Source organism: Hemiscyllium ocellatum, chromosome 1, assembly GCF_020745735.1.
Source record: "Hemiscyllium ocellatum isolate sHemOce1 chromosome 1, sHemOce1.pat.X.cur, whole genome shotgun sequence".
Classification (NCBI taxonomy): Eukaryota; Metazoa; Chordata; class Chondrichthyes; order Orectolobiformes; family Hemiscylliidae; genus Hemiscyllium; species Hemiscyllium ocellatum.
In genome coordinates, this window is record NC_083401.1 from 98,210,189 (window position 1) to 98,229,899 (window position 19,711).

The 19,711-nt window shown below is 42.3% G+C and overlaps 1 protein-coding gene across 4 annotated transcripts in view; it reads left to right on the forward strand.

The window, feature by feature from the left end:
• tec (tec protein tyrosine kinase) overlaps nucleotides 1–19,711 on the forward strand; it is a 162,230-nt gene that overhangs the window by 24,944 nt on the left and 117,575 nt on the right. For all 4 annotated transcript variants that reach the window (XM_060824401.1, XM_060824420.1, XM_060824412.1 and 1 more), the window contains exon 3: nucleotides 6,792–6,896. In XM_060824401.1, coding sequence (XP_060680384.1) covers nucleotides 6,792–6,896 — 105 coding nt within the window. The remainder of the gene's footprint in view (nucleotides 1–6,791; nucleotides 6,897–19,711) is intronic.

Consider the following 19,711-nt stretch of genomic DNA (forward strand, 5'->3'; position numbering starts at 1 on the left):
GCAACTGAAAGATTCACAGTCTTCTCTAACTAGTTGATAAAGTAAGAACCGAAGGGAACAATGCAAGTGTCTCTGAACTGGTTTGCATTTCCTGTTGTTATAATAACATACAAATCATTTTTGAAAAGTCAGATCTGAACCAAAGTAAGCTCTAGGTAGAGAACAATGTGCATTCATTGTGAAGGTTATGTCAGACTTGAGAAAGAACTGAATGGGAAGATTCAGGATGTCAAGTCATGACCACTGCTGTTTTGAATGTATGTAAATGAGTTGGAATCAAAGTCAAAATGATCAAAACGACAAATGATACCAAAGACTCTGAAAGTAAAAGAGGAAGCCAAATATAGAACAAGTTAAACAAGAAATCCAAGTTTACACAATGATGCAAGATAACATTTCATGGAGTCAAATCTAAATTATGCACATAGGAAGGTAAAGTAGATGACCTGCTTCTTTAAATTGCTGGAGATAATGAAGGATTGATGGGAATGAAACTTGTGTGACCTGTTCTCTATATCAAACATGTCCAATAAATTCACTATCAAAAAGCCAATAAGGTATTGAATTACATTGTCAAGCTGTGGCACACATATGGAAAGGTATGCTGCTTAAATTGTGTGCTTGTCTGGTCAGATCATTATAGATCATTATCCGCCGTCATTTCCGCCACCTCCAAATGGACCCCACCACCAAGGATATATTTCCCTCCCCTCCCCTATCAGCGTTCCGCAAGGACCACTCCCTTCGTGACTCCCTCGTCAGATCCACACCCCCCACCATCCCAACCTCCACCCCCGGCACCTTCCCCTGCAACCGCTGGAAATGTAAAACTTGCGCCCACACCTCCACACTCACTTCCCTCCAATGCCCCAAGGGATCCTTCCATATCCGCCATAAGTTCACCTGTACCTCCACACACATCATCTATTGCATCCGCTGCACCCGATGTGGCCTCCTCTATATTGGGGAGACGGGCCGCTTACTTGCGGAACGCTTCAGAGAACACCTCTGGACGGCCCGGACCAACCAACCCAACCACCCCGTGGCTCAACACTTTAACTCTCCCTCCCACTCCACCGCGGACATGCAGGTCCTTGGACTCCTCCACCGGCAGAACATAACAACACGACGGCTGGAGGAGGAGCGCCTCATCTTCCGCCTGGGAACCCTCCAACCACAAGGTATGAATTCAGATTTCTCCAGTTTCCTCATTTCCCCTCCCCCCACCTTGTCTCAGTCGGTTCCCTCAACTCAGCACCGCCCTCCTAACCTGCAATCTCCTTACTGACCTCTCCGTCCCCACCCCGCTCCGGCCTATCACCCTCACCTTGACCTCCTTCCACCTATCCCACCTCCATCGCCCCTCCCCCAAGTCCCTCCTCCCTACCTTTTATCTTAGCCTGCTTGGCTACTCTCTCTCATTCCTGATGAAGGGCTTATGCTTGAAACGTCGAATTCCCTATTCCTGAGATGCTGCCTAACCTGCTGTGCTTTAACCAGCAACACATTTTCAGCTGTGATCTCCAGCATCTGCAGACCTCATTTTTTTACTCATTATAGATGTTATCTGCTCCTGATAAACAGTGATTGGCAAGACAAAGGTACATTGTGGTCTAAATATTTATTTTATGTTCACTGGCAAATAGTTGCCTACCCTTTCGAGTCAGTCATTTGTTTTATGATGAATTTTCCTTCCAGTCACCTACCCACCCAAGCACCACCTTCACTCATGGAGAGAAAGTAGAGTTAGTATTTAGGGTTCAGTGACCCTCCTTCAGAACAGCTTCAGAAGGAAGGTCCATTCTGATGAAACGTCACTGGACCTGAGATGTTAACTCTGCTTTCTCTCCACAGGTGATGTCAAATCTGCAAAGTATTTCCAGCAATTTTTGGTTTTGTTTTGATTTCCAGCATCTGCAGTTCTTTGGGGCTTTTTTTTGTTTAGTGCTACCTTCAGTTATCCACCTGCCCACCCCCCACCCCTCCAACTTCTCTCTCACTCAAATCCACAGGCAATCTCTAGTCATGCACACATGCATTCTCTTGACTGTCACACCTATACTGAGCAAGCAGGCCCCTCCAGTCACTCACCCAGTACTGGGAGATCCACTGAGGAGTGGGACATGTGAAGGTTGCGTGGTCCTGCATCACTGATTTAACCAATTAGATAGCAGAGAAACTGCAAGGCTAACTAATCAGTGTACAAACATTTCAAAGCTGAAGGTGTTACAGGAAGATCCCCACTGCCCTGCCCCAATCTTCAAACTCCCAGCCTGACATCCTGACATTCATCTTTCTCCACCCAACCACTGAAGGCCCAACTCTTGCCCCTGTTCCCTCCTGATAGATCTGTGTATCCTTGAAGGCACCTGGGCAGATAGATAGAGTGGTTAAGAAAGAATTTGGAATATTTGCTCCTGAGAGCATTGAATACAAGAGCAAGGAGCTAATGACAGAGCTGTATATAATGTTAGTTAGCCACAGCTGGAGTATTGGTTGTCACACTATAAAAATGATGTGATTGCATGCGAAAGAATATAGAAGAAATTCAGCAGGACGTTGCGTGGGCTAGAGTGATTCTGCAATGAAATGAGACGGGATAGTTGGAATTATTTTCTTTGGATTAGAAAAGGCTGAGGGGTGATCTCAATGAGATGTACAAAGTTCCGAGGGTCATGGACAATGCAGGTAGACAGAAACCTTTCCCCTTTGTAGAGGGTTCAGTAACAAGAGGGCACAGTTTTAAGGTAAGGATCAGAAAATTTAGAGGAATTTGGAAAAAAAAATGTTTTTCGCCTCGAGAGGCATCTGAAACTCATTGCCTAAAAGCAGGGTAGAGGCAGGAACTTTTAAGAAGTATTTAGATGAACCATTTGAAACACTATAACATACTTGGCTGTGGACCAAATTCTGGGAAGTGGGATTAGAATAGATTGATGTTTGATGACTGGCATGGACATGATGGGCTGAAGAGCCTTTTTCTCCACTGTTATAAGCTCTATCATTAGTACTCAATAAATTTTTCTGACAAATGCAAACTAGAAATGATACTACAAGTTTTGTCTTACATTTAGCATGGATTATTTGCTACAACTTCATTTGTGGTACACTTTTGAGTGAACTGGGAATCAATGGAAAAAAAATGTTAGTAAAGTGTTTCTTCTGCAGGGCTTCTATTTTGCTCATGACCCTTTTTGCCATGTACAAGGAGACGCTTTTAAAACAGTTTTCTATTATTCCATGAAAAATTCACACTTACATCAAGTCACAATTAATCTTGAAATGTGGGTAACCACTTTGGGTTTTGGTGTAAAATATGTTTGAACTTTCCTTAATTGATAAGCAAGGTATTGTGCCCAGAATACGCAGTTGATGTGTTGTTGAATATTGTTAATGTTACAAGTGAAATGGTTCGCAAAAACTGCAGTTCTGTAAACTTTGTACTGGTCGTTCTTGGGCCAATAGCTAAGCTTTATTTTGCAGTAGTGACTCAAGGTCACTTGAATTGAAATGAAACTATTTAAAAAAATCTTCAAAAGCAACAAATTGTGAACACAAAAATATTGTTAGCAAAATAAGAATACGAGGAGCTACTTTATAATGTTGAAAACTTTAATTAAAACCCTTCAACACATATGCATTAACTTTTGCAAGATGTTTGATACTTTCATGGTAAAATTTATTTGATATATGTCTTTTGTAAGTCATTTTGCAAGCTACCGGATTGGGTGAAAGCATTTGCAATGAACTCTAAGAAAAATAGCATTTTCATAGGTTTGATTTTTTTCATGACAAATCAATTTCACCAATTCTTGGCTCTCTGATTTCCTTTCTACCAGTAGTAGTAGCCATATGTTCAAATGTTCATGGCTCGTGAATTTATGTGATCTTAAGAAAAAGGGGGAAAAAAGTCCTGAGACTGGATGGGCAGGGCCAAAGCAGAACTAGACTCCACTTGGACCTTGGTGTGGGGCTTAGTCATGGAAGAGAGTGAGCTGTGACCCATCCCTATTTCTGATTCACAATTGAAGTTGTGATCTACAGTTTGGGAAGCACTGTTCCAAACAATTCTGCATCCCTGTTTATTTGTTAAAACATGACTCTTTGAAACCTATCTTTGACAAGACTATACCAATATCTCCTCATGTGTTTAGAAATTTTGTCTTTAACAATCTCTGTGAAATACACTGAAATCATTTTTCTTAGTGCTATACAAATTCAAGTAATCACAGATCTGGATTCGTATTGCAAAGTAGTTGGAAGATTGTATTTCATGGAATAATAGAAAACTGTTTTAAAAGCGTCTCCTTGTACATGGCTATCTCTGAGTTAAGCTTACTAGATAACTCAAGTGATCTCCTTTAATTTGTATAAGTATTTGACAAACATTGTCAATCGCAATGTATGACTGGTAACAGTTGGTGGAGAAATGCTAGCAAAAATTGAAAAGGAATGATTGGTTTCTACTGGCATTAAGTTCACAAATTACGCTGTCATAATATTGGTTGCATGTAGAAATAATTTAATAAAGCAATTAACATGAATGTAACATACTACCTGTAAACAATATTCAGTCCGGATTGATGTGTTTTGTGTCTTGGTAATTTTTGTTCTTGTGTAATCATAGAATCAGTGTTGTCGAGTCACACAGAATGGAAACGGACACTTTGGTCCAACTTGTCCGTGCTGATTAAGTTTCCCAAACTAAACTAGTCCCACTTGCCTGTCTTTGGCCCATATCCCTCTAAACCTTTCCTATTCATGTATGTGTCCAAATGTCTTTTACATTTTGTAATTGTACTTATATTGACCACACCCCCCAGGTCATCTCCTCTGCACAGAAACTCTTCAGCCACGTTCCGGCCTATCACCCTCACCTTGACCTCCTTCCACCTATCCCACCTCCATCGCCCCTCCCCCTAGTCCCTCCTCCCTACCCTTTATCTTAGCCTGCTTGGCTCTCTCTCTCTCTTATTCCTGATGAAGGGCTTATGCTCGAAACGTCGAATTCTCTATTCCTGAGATGCTGCCTAACCTGCTGTGCTTTGACCAGCAACACATTTGCAGCACTTTCTCTGGCAGTTCATTTTACATGTGAACCGCCCTCTGTGTCAAAATATTGCCCCACCAGTTCCTTTTAAATCTTTCTCCTCTCACTTTAAAAACATACCCCTAGCTTTGAACTCCTCCATCTATGGAAGAGACCTTTGCTATTCATCTTATCTCTGCCCCTCAAGATTTTATAAACCTCAACCTCCTATATTCCAGTTAAGTTTTCTAACAGAGTCGAGTTATTCCAATTTCTTCTTTCTTTCGTTGTCTTTTAACAAGTGTTGGAATAAAGTGTGTTTTGCTTCAAGGCTGGTAACTTGACGAATTGAAAGGCATCCGGAATGGAACACCCTTACCTTTTATATAAAGAAAATTTGGGATCTAAGCTGTTGCCTTAATATGTTGAGGGGGTTTGGTCTGGTACATAATAGTATAGCAGGGTGACCAGAACTGTACACAGTACTCCAGAGGTGGCCTCACCAATGTCCTGTACAACCTCAACATGATGCCACAACTCGTAGACTCCATGGTCTGAGTAATGAAGGCAAGTGTGCTAAATGCCTTCTTAACCACCTTGTCCATCTGTGGCGCAGCTTAGAAAGAACTATGCACCTAAACATTAATTTTTGTAAATGCAGTCGCAGTCAATAGTTTTGGTTTTATGAAGTGTTTTTTTTTAAGGCTGGTACTTTTCTAGATTAGATGAAATTCCCTACAATGTGGAAACAGGCCATTCGGCCCAGCAATTCCACACTGACCATCCGACGAGTAACCCACACAGACCCATTACCCTACCCTATATTTACCACTGACTAATGCACCTAACGCTATGGGAAACTTAGCATGGCCAATTCACTTGACTTGCACATCTTTTGGATTGTGGGAGAAAACCGGAGCACCTGGAGGAAACCCACGCAGACAAGGGAGAATGTGCAAGCTCCACCCAGACAGTCGCCAGAGGCAGAAATCGAACCCACTTCACTGGCGCTGTGAAGCAGCAGTGCTAATTACTCAGTCACCGTGTGGCCTCTTCTCCTCTACTTAGAGGAGAAGTCACAATGACATGGTTGACAATTTGAACATAGCATTATTAATTATTGCATATGCTGTCCTCTTCCACTGATACAATCCATAAATGGGAAACTGGACATCATCTTTAGAATGAAAATTAAACTTTAAATTCCAATAATGTGATTTATAAATAAGATAATGCTGTTAAGTTAGGTAACGTTTTAAATGTTGCGAAGAATAGGAACGTGGTTGAATGAAACTCTGGGACAGAGGAGTGTCAGACCAAGAGATGAAGAAATCATTTCACTGGTATTCTTAAGAGTAATGAGAGGTTTACAGGAAGAAAAGATCATGTGGCTATAAAGAGACAATTCTCCAAAAAAAGTTGATTAACTACGTAAGAGTTGTGTTAATTATTACTATTTAAAGTTATGTGGCTAACAATTAAATTTTAAATTTGACTCATAGTTTGCTAGTTATTGGCTTACTTAGACATTTGAATCAGTTGACAGCGTATTGACAGCCTGTTATTCTCCACACTACCTGTGGTCATTACATTGAACATACGTTCGGCAGCTACTACCAATTTTGTACCACTGCCCAAGATGTTATGGTGGAAACTATGTGCTAGTAGAATATTCCTTTGATCAGAATTCACACTGTAAGACTAAAATTTAAAATATTCGTGATTTATTATTTTAAATTTTTAAAAAAAAATCTTTCTCCAGAAAAAGTACAAAAAGGGCTCCATTGACATACAAAGGATCAAGTGTGCAGAAATAGTGAAACATGACGGTGGTCCCATTCCTTGCCAGAACAAGTATCCTTTTCAGGTATGTCAAATTGTCATTATTTTATTTAACCATTTGGGCATGATTCTGTGTACTGTTTGGGTCTGCATGTTGATGGTAAGGTTGTACTTCTTGTCTAGACTTATTGCCACTGAGGAGAGCCACAATTGATGTATTTGGTTTGCTGAAAGATGAGGATTAAGTTTATCAGAAGGGACCACAAGAATGTTGACCATGGCATTCTGGATCAGGAAACTGAGTAAAAGGGGAGGGCAGGAAGAGTCTTGTAATTTGGCAGATTCATAATTTTGGTGGTTGGGGTGGTGGTGGTGCATGTATAGTATCCTCTATAGCAGGATTGAGAGTTCAGGATGGAGTGTTGCACACTTGGTGACAAGGGTCAAGGACACCTTGAAAGTAATGGCTGTACAACTGCTCAGAGATTCTGTGCACAATGCATTGGCTTACATTTTTGAAAGTTGCTGCTGTGCATAGACCTCCAGAGGTCTGCAAAATAGGAAAAGTAATTAGAGGACCCTTGCTCAAAGTAGCTTGAAGGGGTATTTCAGTGGATGGAGAGATTCAATATTGTAACCAACAACATGGATGTGACATGGGCAAGATTGTACCAGGAACTAAGAACTAATAAAAAGTCTCTAGTTTGTCTTAATTTTTTTTTCAAATGCTTGTCATGCTAAATCAGGGCATAGACAAGGTATCACCATTCCTCGATGTATTATATCTAGCAATACAGATCCAATAGAAGTAAAGGCACAATAGCATTTAGTAGTGGAGGTGGGATGTGTGTGAAGGATTGCCACCTTGACTTTGGACCCATAAAGTCTCATGGAATCTGGTGAAACATGGACAAGGAAACCTGTTGATTACTGCTTATGATGACACTATCACCACAACCACAAAGAAAGGAAAACCATTGACCTCATATTCACCAGTTCACCTGTCATACATGCATCTGGTCTTGACAGTATTTAGCAGGGGTGACCACTGCATAGTCCTTGTGGAGATGGACACCTATTTTCACATGGAGGATACCTTCTGTTGTGACATGTTCAATTGTGTCATGTTTTACTGTGCTAATTGGGACAGACAACTAAGAGATCTAACGTCTCAAAACTGATCATCTGTGAAGAAGTGTGAGCTATCTCCTGCAGAAGAATAACCACCCATTATCTGTAACCACAGGTTAGAACTATCAGGCTGGGAGATCAACCCTGATTAACTCTCCCCGGGGGATGCAATAGCCTAGTGGTATTATCACGAGACTGTTATTCCAGAGACCCTGATAATGATCTGGGGTCCCAAGTTCGAATCATGCCGTGGCAATTAAACATCTGAAAATAAGAATCTACACACAACCGTCATTGCTGGTTTGAAAACTCTATCTGGTTCACTAATGTCCTCGAGAGGAAAGTGCCTTCCTTACCTGGTCTGGCCTATCTGTAAGTCAGATGCACAGCAATGTGGTTGACTCTTAACTGCCCTCTGGGCAATTAGGGATGGTAATAAATGCTGGTCTAGCCAGAGATGCCCACATTTCATGAATGAATAAAAAAAATCAATGAAGAATGTATGAGGACATGCCAGGTACAGACCAGGAATACTTAAAACTGAAATGTCAGCTTATTGAAGCTGCAACACAGGGCCACCTGTATACAAAACAATGGAAGTAGCATTGTGATAGATCAAAGTAGTTGGACAACCAATGGATCAGATGTAAGCTGCCATGACGAGCCATGAATGATGATGAACAACTAAACAATTATTAGGTCGAGAAGGCGCCGTCAATATCACTACCTTAAATGATGTGGTAGCCCTGCACATCTGTGCGAAAGACAAGGCTGAAGCGTTTGCATCAATGATCAGCTGTAATGCTCACTGAATGGGCTTTTTCCTGAAGTACCTGTGCCCTCACCTCCATCCAAGGCCCCAAAGGGTCATTCCAAATCCAGCAGGGATTTACTTGCATATTCTCAAACTTCCTTCACTGCGTCCATTGCTCTCTATGTAGTCTCCTGTACATTGGAGAGACCGAGCGCTGATTCATGGAATGGTTCAGGGCACATCTCTGGTCCAAACGGACCAACCAACTCCACCTTGCCGTTCACTTCAATTCCCCAATGCTATGTCTGTTCTGGGCCTCCTTCACTGCCTAAACAAGGCCACCTGCAATCTGGAGGGGAAAAACCTCATCTTTCGCTCTGGAGCCGAACCCCACACGGCCTCAACACTGAATTCATCAGTTTCCAAATCTCCCCATCCCAGATATAACCCTCCAACTCTGCACTGCCCTCTTGACCTGTCCTACCTGTCCATCTTCTATCCCACCTATCAATAGACAATAGGTGCAGGAGTAGGCCATTCTGCCCTTCGAGCCTGCACCACCATTCAATATGATCATGGCTGATCATCCTTAATCAGTATCCTGTTCCTGCCTTATCTCCATAAACCCTTGATTCCACAATCCTTGAGAGCTCTATCCAACTCTTTCTTAAATGAATCCAGAGACTGGGCCTCCACTGCCCTCTGGGTCAGAGCATTCCACACAGCCACCACTCTCTGGGTGAAGAAGTTTCTCCTCATCTCTGTCCTAAATGGTCTACCCCGTATTTTTAAGCTGTGTCCTCTGGTTCAGCACTCACCCATCAGCGAAAACATGTTTCCTGCCTCCACAGTGTCCAATCCTTTAATAATCTTCTATGTCTCAATCAGGTCCCCTCTCAGTTTTCTAAACTCAAGGGTATACAAACCCAGTTGCTTCAGACTTTCAGTGTAAGGTAATCCCGCCATTCCAGGAATTGATCTCGTGAACCTACGCTGCACTCCCTCAATAGCCAGAATGCCTTTCCTCAAATTTGGAGACCAGAACTGTACACAGTACTCCAGGTGTGGTCTCACCGGGGCCCTGTACAGCTGCAGAAGCACCTCTTTGCTTCTATACTCAATCCCTCTTGTTATCAAGGCCAGCATGCCTTCACTACCTACTGTACCTGCATGCTTACCTTCATTGACTGGTGTACAAGAACACCCAGATCTCTCTGTACTGCCCCTTTACTTAAATTGATTCTATTTAGGTAGTAATCTGCCTTCCTGTTCTTGCCACCAAAGTGGATAACCATACATTTATCCACATTAAACTGCATCTGCCATGCATCTGATCACTCACCTAACTTGTCCGGGTCACCCTGTAATCTCCTAACATCCTCCTCACATTTCACCCTGCCACCCAGCTTAGTATCATCAGCAAATTTGCTAATGTTATTACTAATACCATCTTCTATATCATTAACATATATTGTAAAAAGTTGCGGTCCCAGTACTGATCCCTGCGGTACCCCACTGGTCACTGCCTGCCATTCCAAAATGGAGCCGTTTATCACTACTCTTTGTTTCCTATCAGCCAACCAACTTTAAATCCAGGTTAGTACTTTGCCCCCAATGCCATGCACCCTAATTTTGCTCACTAACCTCCTATGTGGGATTTTATCAAAAGCTTTCTGAAAGTCCAGGTATTGGATCTCCCTCGTCCATCTTCAGAGTTACATCCTCAAACAATTCCATAAGATTAGTCAAGCATGATTTCCCCTTCATAAATCCATGCTGACTCTGATCTATCCTGTTACTACTATCCAGATGTGTCGTAATTTCATCCTTTATAATAGATTCCAGCATCTTTCCCATCACTGAGGTCAGATTAACTGGTCTATAATTTCCTGCTTTCTCTCTCCGACCTTTCTTAAAAAGTGGTGCATCATTAGCCACCCTCCAATCCTCAGGAACTGATCCCGAATCTATCGAACTCTGAAAAATAATCACCAACGCATCCACGATTTCTCGAGCCACCTCCTTCAGTACCCTGGGATGTAGACCATCAGGCCCCGGGGACTTATCAACCTTCAGACCTAACAGTCTCTCCAACACCAATTCCTGATAAATATAAATTCCCTTCAGTTCAGGTCCTTCAGCCACTGTTACCTCCGGGAGATTGCTTGTGTCTTTCCCAGTGAACACAGATCTGAAATACCCATTTAATTCTTCTGCCATTTCTTTGTTCCCCGTAATATATTCCCTATTTCTGTCTTCAAGGGCCCAATTTTAGTCTTAACCATTTTTTTGCCTTTCACATACCTAAAAAAACTTTTACTATCCTCCTTTATATTATTGGCCAGTTTACATTCGTACCTCATTTTTTTCTCTGCATATTTCCTCCTTAGTAATCCTCTGTTCTTTAAAAGCTCCCCAGTCCTCCATTTTCCCACTTATCTTTGCTATGTTATACTTTTTCTCTTTTAACTTTATATGTTTCTTAACTTCCCTCGTCAGCCACGGCCACTCATGCCTCCTCCTAGGATCTTTCTTCCTTTTTGGAATGAACTGATCCTGCGACTTCTGTATTATACACAGAAATATTTGCCATTGTTCCTCCACTGTCATCCCTACTAAGGTATTGCACCATTGAACTTTGGCCAGCTCCTCCTTCATAGCTCCATAGTTCCCTTTATTCAACAGAAATATTGTCACTTCCGATTGTACCCCCTCCCTCTCAAATTGCAGATCGAAGCTTATTGTATTATGGTCACTACTTTCAATGGCTCCTTCACTTCGAGGTCCCTGACCAATTTTGGTTCGTTGCACAATACCAGATCCAGAATTGCCTTCTCCCTGGTCGGCTCCAGCACCAGCTGTTCTAAGAATCCATCTCTGAGGCGCTCCACAAAGTCTCTTTCTTGAGGTCAAATACCATCCTGATTCTCCCAGTCGACTTGCATGTTGAAATCCCCCATAACAACTGTCTGCTCCACCCTTCCCACCAACCTATCACAATCACCTCCCATTTGCATCTACCTATCGCCATCCCATCTACCTTTCCTCCCAGCCCTGCCACACCCGTATTTGTTTCTCAGCCCTATTTCCCCCTCTCCAGTCCTGATGAAGGCTCCTTTCTGAAACAATGACTCTCCTGCTTCTCAGATGCTGCCTATCCTGCTGTGCTTTTTCCAGCACCACACTCTATCTACTCTGACTCTCCAGCATCTGCGGTCCTCGCCATCTCCGATCCAGTACAAATGTGTGTTAAGAATAGAGAAATAGGGGGAAAAAAAGTTAGATTATGGCTATACACTGTATGACCTTAATTACAAAAGTGAATTTAAAAAGACAAACATTGCTATGTCTCTCCAAAGGCTCTCCGCAACAGACCTATGCAGGGAGCCTCCACATGGTCTGACCACTGGCTGCCGCCGTGCTCTGCATTGGGTTGCTGGTCACCACTAGGTAGCTGGCCACTGGCATCTCTGCTAACCCTGCTTCGAGGCCAAAAGGAGGAAAGAGGGTCAAAAAAAAAATGGGCAGAGTGGAGGAGCTCCAGCTGGCGTGTCCTACTCCGGTGCCATCTTACTGTCCCTCAAATGTAACGTTAATTCTAATCTTAATTCGGAGGTCTCACAGGCTTTAAAAGGATGGATGAAGTCATATTATTGCTTGCAATTCTCTATCCACATTCACATCCAGAGTTTGACATTATACAGTGTTATAAAGGAAGTGCTTGACATAAAAATTGAAAGCAATGCAACTTTCACAATTTGTAAGTTGCCATATGACTAATATGCACAAGGAAAGGGAACTGGAGAGTTACTGAGTTGGCAGAAGCAGTTTCTATAGACACAAGAACATAAAACCTTTAGATTTCCAAATGGAAAAATAACTTCATTTGAACAGGTATCTTCATTTCAAGATAAAACAGAAGAAGATGACTTGCATTATTTATATTATGCCTTGCATAATTGCCACATCTCTAAGCACTTTTCAACCAACTGAGTACATTTGAAATGTCAGTTACAGGAAATACAGTAACTGAGTTGCTGTGTTGTTAAATTGATATGCTAACATCCAAATAATATCAAATCTTAAAATTTGGAAAAATTAAAGCAGAAAACTTGGACAATGCAGCTTACCTTCAGTATTGTACTTGAGTGTCTCTTGATTATTGTTTTTGCTGAAGTCCCAGAACAAGGAACATTTATTTAGTCTTTGGGGTTAATTTGCACAAAAAAAGCAGAAATTCACACTAGACTAACTTGCATCTGTCACTATTGATTGGGTACTCGCACATGAAATCCCTCTTTCTGTGTATAAGTCTGATCTAATGAAATGAATGACTGATTTTACTGCTCCTTGGATGCTGCCTGAACTGCTGTGCTTTTCCAGCACCACTCTTAGCTAGACTCTGGTTTCTAGCATCTGCAGTCTAAATATCTGACTGTGGTCATGTTTTAGTTTTGACATCAAATTAAGTAATACTTGGCACTTGAACATCCTTGAAATGTTTTTAAGTGGAGCTCTAAATTCACACGAGTGGAAATACCGCAGAAATTAATCCACTCAGTACCATAATCTTATATTTTAAACAAATCTATCAAATCACCACATAATCTATTTTACTTCAATGAAAATGTCTCTAATTTTCACATCTTTGTTTTTCAACTGTGAAGTCATTTCGACTTTAAATATTTATACTATTTGTCAGAAAATCCATCATGGCATTTTTTGACCCAATCTATTTGTTATTTTTAAAGTCTTGTTAACCTGAAACCCCACATCCCTCCTCTTGCACAGTGCTACCATTTTAAGTATATTTAAAATGTATTGTCCTGCATTAAACTTTGGAAATGTAGCTGTTCATTTACTGTTGCTGAGTCAAAGGGACTTCACTTCTTCTTGAAGATAGCCTGTCATTGTCTACTCAAGGACAGTTGGGAATGGATAACATATGTCTGTGATGCTCATATCCCATGAACAAGTTTAAAGACAACCGCAATCCAAGTCGAGAGCAAAATCTGCTTCTCAATTCCCACCAGTAAAGAAACGTCATCAGCTTATCCTTACACTTGCTTCCATTCCAGTTTGTTATTCAGTCTGCCACAACTTTGTTAATTTCAACACCCTTTAATCTTCTCAAATAACCAACTCTGTGGTTTCATATAACATAGAACAATACACCGCAATACAGGCCCTCCAACCCTCAATGTTGCGCCGACCTGTGAACTATTCTCAGCTAGTCCCCCTACACTATCCCATCATCATCCATGTGCTTCTCTAAGGATTGTTTAAATCTCCCTAATGTGGCTGAGTTAACTACATTGGCAGGTGGGGCATTCCACACCCTTACCCCTCTCTGAGTAAAGAAGCTGCCTCTGACATCTGACTTAAATCTATCACCCCTCAATTTTAGTTATGATCCCTCATACAAGCTGACATCATCATCCTAGGAAAAAAGACTTTCACTGTTTACCCTATCTAATCCTCTCATCATCTTGTATGTCTCTATCAAATCCCCTCTTAGCCGCCTTCTTTCCAATGAGAACAGACCCAAGTCTCTCAGCCTTTCCTCATAAGACTTTCCTTCCAGACCAGGCAAAATCCTGGTAAATCTCCTTTGCACCTTTTTTAATGCTTCCACATCCTTCCTGTAAAGGGGCGACCAGAACTTTACGCAATATTCCAAGTGCGGCCGCACTAGCGTTTTTTTTAGTTGAAGCATGACGTTACGGCTCCAGAACTCGATCCCTCTACCAATAAAGCCTTACACATTGTATTCCTTCTTAACAGCACTATCAAGCTGGTTGACAGCTTTCAAGGATCTATGTACATGGACTCCAAGATATCTCTGCGCACCCACACTACCAAGAATCTTTCCATTGACCCAGTATTCTACCTTCCTGTTATTCTTCTCAAAGTGAATCACCTCACATTTATCTGCATCGAACTCCATTTGCCACCTCTCAGTCCCATTCTGCAGTTTATCCAAGCTCTCTGCAATCTACAACATTCTTCCATACTGTCCACTACTCCACTGACTTTAGTGCCATCTGCAAACTTACTAACCCATCCACCAATGCCCTGCGCCTTTGTCATTTATAAAAATGGCAAACAGCAGTGGTCCCAAAACAGATCCTTGTGACACACCACTAGTAACCGGACTCCAGGCTGAATATTTTCCATCAACCACCACTCGCTGCCTTCTTACAAAGAGCCAGTTTCTAATCCAATTGCTAAATCCCCCTCTGCATTTTCTCCAACAGCCTACCATGTAGAACCTTATCAAAGTTGATGTACACCACGTCAACTGCCCTACCCTCATCCACATGCTTGGTCACCTTCTCAAAAAACTGAGGGTTTTGAGACATGACCTGCCCTTGACAAAACCATGTTGTCTACCTGAAATCAAATTGTTGCTTGCTAGTTGATTATAAATCCTATCACTTATTATCCTTTCCAAAACTTTTCCGACTACAGATGTAAGGCTCACCACTCTATAATTACCTGGGTCACATCTACTGTCCTCCCTGAACAAAGACACAGCATTTGCAATCCTCCAGTCCTCTGGTACTAAACCTGTAGACAATGACGACTCAAATATCAAAGCCAAAGGCTATGCTATCTCTCTGACTTCCCAGAGAATCCTCTGATAAATCCCATCTGGCCCAGGGGACTTGTCTACTTTCACTCCTTCTTCTCGAATTGATAACACCTCTTCCTTACTAACCTCAATCCTTTCTATTCTAATATTTTGTACCTCATTCTTCTCCTCTACAATGTTCTCCTTTTCCTGAGTAAAAACCCGAATTTGTTTAGCAACTCTCTGATCTCCGCAGAGTTCTCACTCAACTGTCAACTTCTGTCTTTGACTGGCCCTATTCCTACCCTAGTCATCCTTTTATTCCTCACATATCGATAGAAAGCTTTAGGTTTCTCCTTTATTCTATTTGTTAAAAACTGCTCATGTCCTCTCTTTGCTTTTCTTAACTCTCTCTTTAAATCCTTCCTAGCTGATCTATAACTCTCCATCACCTCATCTGAACCATCTTGTCTCACCAAGACATAAGCCATCTCCTTCTGCCTAACAAGAGATGCAATTTCTGTAGTAAACCACAATTCCCTCACCTTATCACTTCGTCCCTGCCTGACAGGGACATACCTATTAAGGACACGCAGTATCTGTTCCTTAAACCACATTTCCATTGTTTGCATCCCCTGCATTTTGCTACGCCATTCTATGCATCCTAATTCTTGCCTAATTACATTATAATTGTCCTTGCCCCATCTATAACTCTTGCCCTGTGGCATGTACCTATCCATATCTATCACTAAACTAAATGTAATTCAATTATGGTCACTCTCCAAAGTGCTCACCTACAACTAAATCAAACACCTGGCTTGGTTCATTACTAAGCACCAGATCCACTGTGGCCTCCCCCCATACTGTCAGGAAGCCTTCCTGTACACATCGAACAAAAACTGATCCATCCAATGTACTAGAGTTATAGCATTTCCAGTCAGTGCTGGGGAAGTTAAAGTCCGCCATGATGACCACCCTGTTTCAATCCTCTCTTCCACGGCCCTGGAACTCGAGCAGTGTGACCTCTCCTCTCCTCTCCTGTTTCTAACCTCACCCCACATTATCTCAGTAGATGAATCCTCGTCTAAAGTTCTCTCAGCCACTGTAATACTATCCTTGACTAACAAGCCCACACCTCCCCCTCTTTTACCGCCTTTCCTGTTCTTAATGAAAGATCTAAACCCTGGAACTTGCAACATCAATTCCTCACCATGTCTATCCATGTCTCCAAAATGGCCACAACATTGAAGTCTCAGGTACTTATCCAGGCTGCAAGCTCACCTACCTTATTTCAGATACTTCTGCCGTTGACGTAGACACACTTCAAACCAGCTAGCTGTCTGCCAGCACTTTGCTGTGACTGTGAAATCCTGTCCCTGTCCTCCCTACTCTCATCCTCCTGTGCACTGGAACTACACCTCAGGTTCCCATCCCCCTGCTGAGCTAGTTTAAACCCACCCGAATAGCACCAGGATATTAGCATCCCTCTGGTTCAAGTGAAGACCACCCTGATTCCACCTGTCCCAGAATGAGTCCCAATTACCCAAAAACCTGAACCCCTCCCTCCTCCACCATCCCTGCAGCCACGTGTTCAGCTAATACTTTACCTGTTCTTCGCCTTGCTATCACGTGGCACGGGTAACAAACCAGAGATGGCACAGTGCATGGTGGCACAGTGGTTAGCACTGCTGCCTCACAGCGGCAGAGATCTGGGTTCAGATCCCACCGTTGGGCAACTGTCCGTGTGGAGTTTGCACATTCTCCCCGTGTCTGCGTGGGTTTCCTCCAGGTGCTCCGGTTCCCCCAAAGATGTGCCGGTTAGGTGAATTGACCATGCTAAATTGCCCATAGTGTTAGGTGAAGGGGTAAATGTAGGGGAATGGGTCTGGCTGGGTTGCTCTTCGGAGGGTCGGTGTGGACTTGTTAGGTCCTGTTTCTACACTAATAATCTAATCTAATCTAATCATAACTTTCTTTTAGCTCTCAGCTTCCACCCTAGCTCCCTGAAATCCTGCCTTACCATCCCTATCCCCCTACCTACCTATGTCGTTGGTACCTACGTGGATCACGACTTGATCCTTTCCCTTCATCCTCTCCCTTCAGGACTCCTAAGATATGATCTGAGACATTAAGCATCCTGGCATCTGAGAGGCAACACACCAATTGTGAGCCTCGAATGTTCCCAACAAACCTTCTATCTGAGCCTCTAACGATCGAATCCCCAATGACGAACACTCTCCTCCTTTCCCTCCTTTCCTTCTGTGCAACAGGGACAGAGTCTGTGCCAGAAATCTGGGCCCCACTGCATGACCCAGGTAAGTCATCCCCTGTTCCTCTCCCCCCCACCCCCCCCCCCAAAAAACAGTATCCAAAACGGTATACATGTTTTTTTAAGGGGAATGACAACAGGGGATCCCTCCACTGACTCTTTTCTCCCCCTTCGAACAGTCACCCAGCTTTCTTCATATCTAGGAGTAACTACTTTCCTGTAACTCTTATCTGTCACAGCCTCTGCCTTCCAAAGTTCATTCAGCTCCCGCTCCAGTTCCCTAACACGGTCTTGGAGGAGTGAGAGTTGGGTGCATTTCCTGTAGATGTACCTGGATGGGACACGAATAGCTTCCCTCACCTCAAACATTATACAGGAGGAACATCCCTCTCCCTGCACTGCCATCCCTGCTAGTCCCCTTATCAGAAAGTAAGAAAGATGAGACACTTACCTGATGTGTCTCTGGTGTTTAAGGTTAGAGGAGGTGGTTTCTTGTCACTGTCTTATAAAATATGCTTTTTACTGTAACTATGATATTTCCCTCTTGCAATAAATGTCTCTTTAAAAAAAAAACTCTTACCAGGGCTAATCCAGTCTGATCAATCATTGCCTCATCAGTCTATTCTCAATCATTGGCAAAGTGACAGTGTTGTCGAATGTGCTGTACAGCAATAGTGAATAAATAACTTGCTCATCAATGTTCAGTTTGGATTACAACAGGTCTAATCATGAATAGGAAAGAGAGATATGGGCCAAATGCTGGCAAATGGGATTAGATCAGTTTGGGCTGCCTGGTCAGTGTGGACAAGTTTGACTGAAGGGTCTATTTCTGTGCTCTATAGCTCTATGACTCAATTGGGTCCGGATCCCATTATAGCCATGATTCAAGCATAGACAATTAAGTGAGCAGGAAGCGAGGTGAGAGTGAACACCCTTGGTATTAGCATTACAGTTGATTCAGCATGGCACCAGGTAGCCCTTGCAAAATTAGGCTATCCAGAACACAATAGAAAACAACAGATTTGAACTGTGAAGTTGGATTTGTATTAATCCAACAAGGAAAATAATAGATGAATTCCAATAAGGGATGGTAAACAATTAAACCAATTGTTATGACACGGACAAAGACAGTCAAATTAATAAGCCACCCTAACCCTGTCACAACACAGTAAAATTAAAATAGTCAATGGTCTTCAAATTAACCTTTATGGTTCCTAACCAGACTTTGTGAATAATTAACATCAGACATTGGGTTTATAGCTCAAACAAAAGACTTAACAGTTTATTAACAATGCAGCCACTTTAGCAAAGCAAGGTTCAACACTAAGATAATATTGAGGCGGCACGGTGGCTCAGTGGTTAGCACTGCTGCCTCACAGTGCCAGGGACTGGGGTTCGATTCCAGCCTCAAGCGACTGTCTTTGTGGAGTTTGCACATTCTCCCTGTGTCTGCGTGAGTTTCCTCCGGGTGCTCCGATTTCCTTCCACAATCCAAAGATGTGCAGGTTAGGTGAATTGGCCAATCCAAATTGCCCAAAGTGTTCAGGGATGTGTAGGTTAGGTGCATTAGTCAGGGGTAAACATAGGATCATAGGGTAGGGGAATGGGTCTGGGTGGGTTACTCTTTGAAGGATTGGTGTGGATTTATTGGGCTGAAGGGCCTGTTTCCACACCGTAGGGATTCTACGACTTAATGTGTAAGATTTAAATCTAATCCTTTTTCATTTTAGCCCCTGCTCTCAAACAAACAGACACATTTAAGAAATAAATGAAATGAGGGAGAAAAGATGAGCTGTAACTGACCAGGTCACTTAAGTAATCTCCAAAATCCATAATATCATTGGCATATGGCATCATATCTTTCTTGGTGTGTGACAACATTAGTGCTTGCAGATAGCATGTTATGTATTTACTCTGTTTTGAAGGACTTAGGGTTTGAAGTTTTGTGGCAAATTAAATTTATTTCAAGGTTTGTGGAATTACCTGGAGTGTTTAATAAAGGTCACTATAAGGCATTGGAGATTTTTAAAGGAAGACTTACGAAAAATTCGTAGGATGGAAATCTACGAAAGTAGATCAGTACAGCACAGGAACAGAACTCGCTGTCAGAATGGATTCAGACCATCTTGTTTGTGCTAATCATGATGGAGAAAGTGAGGACTGCTGATGTTG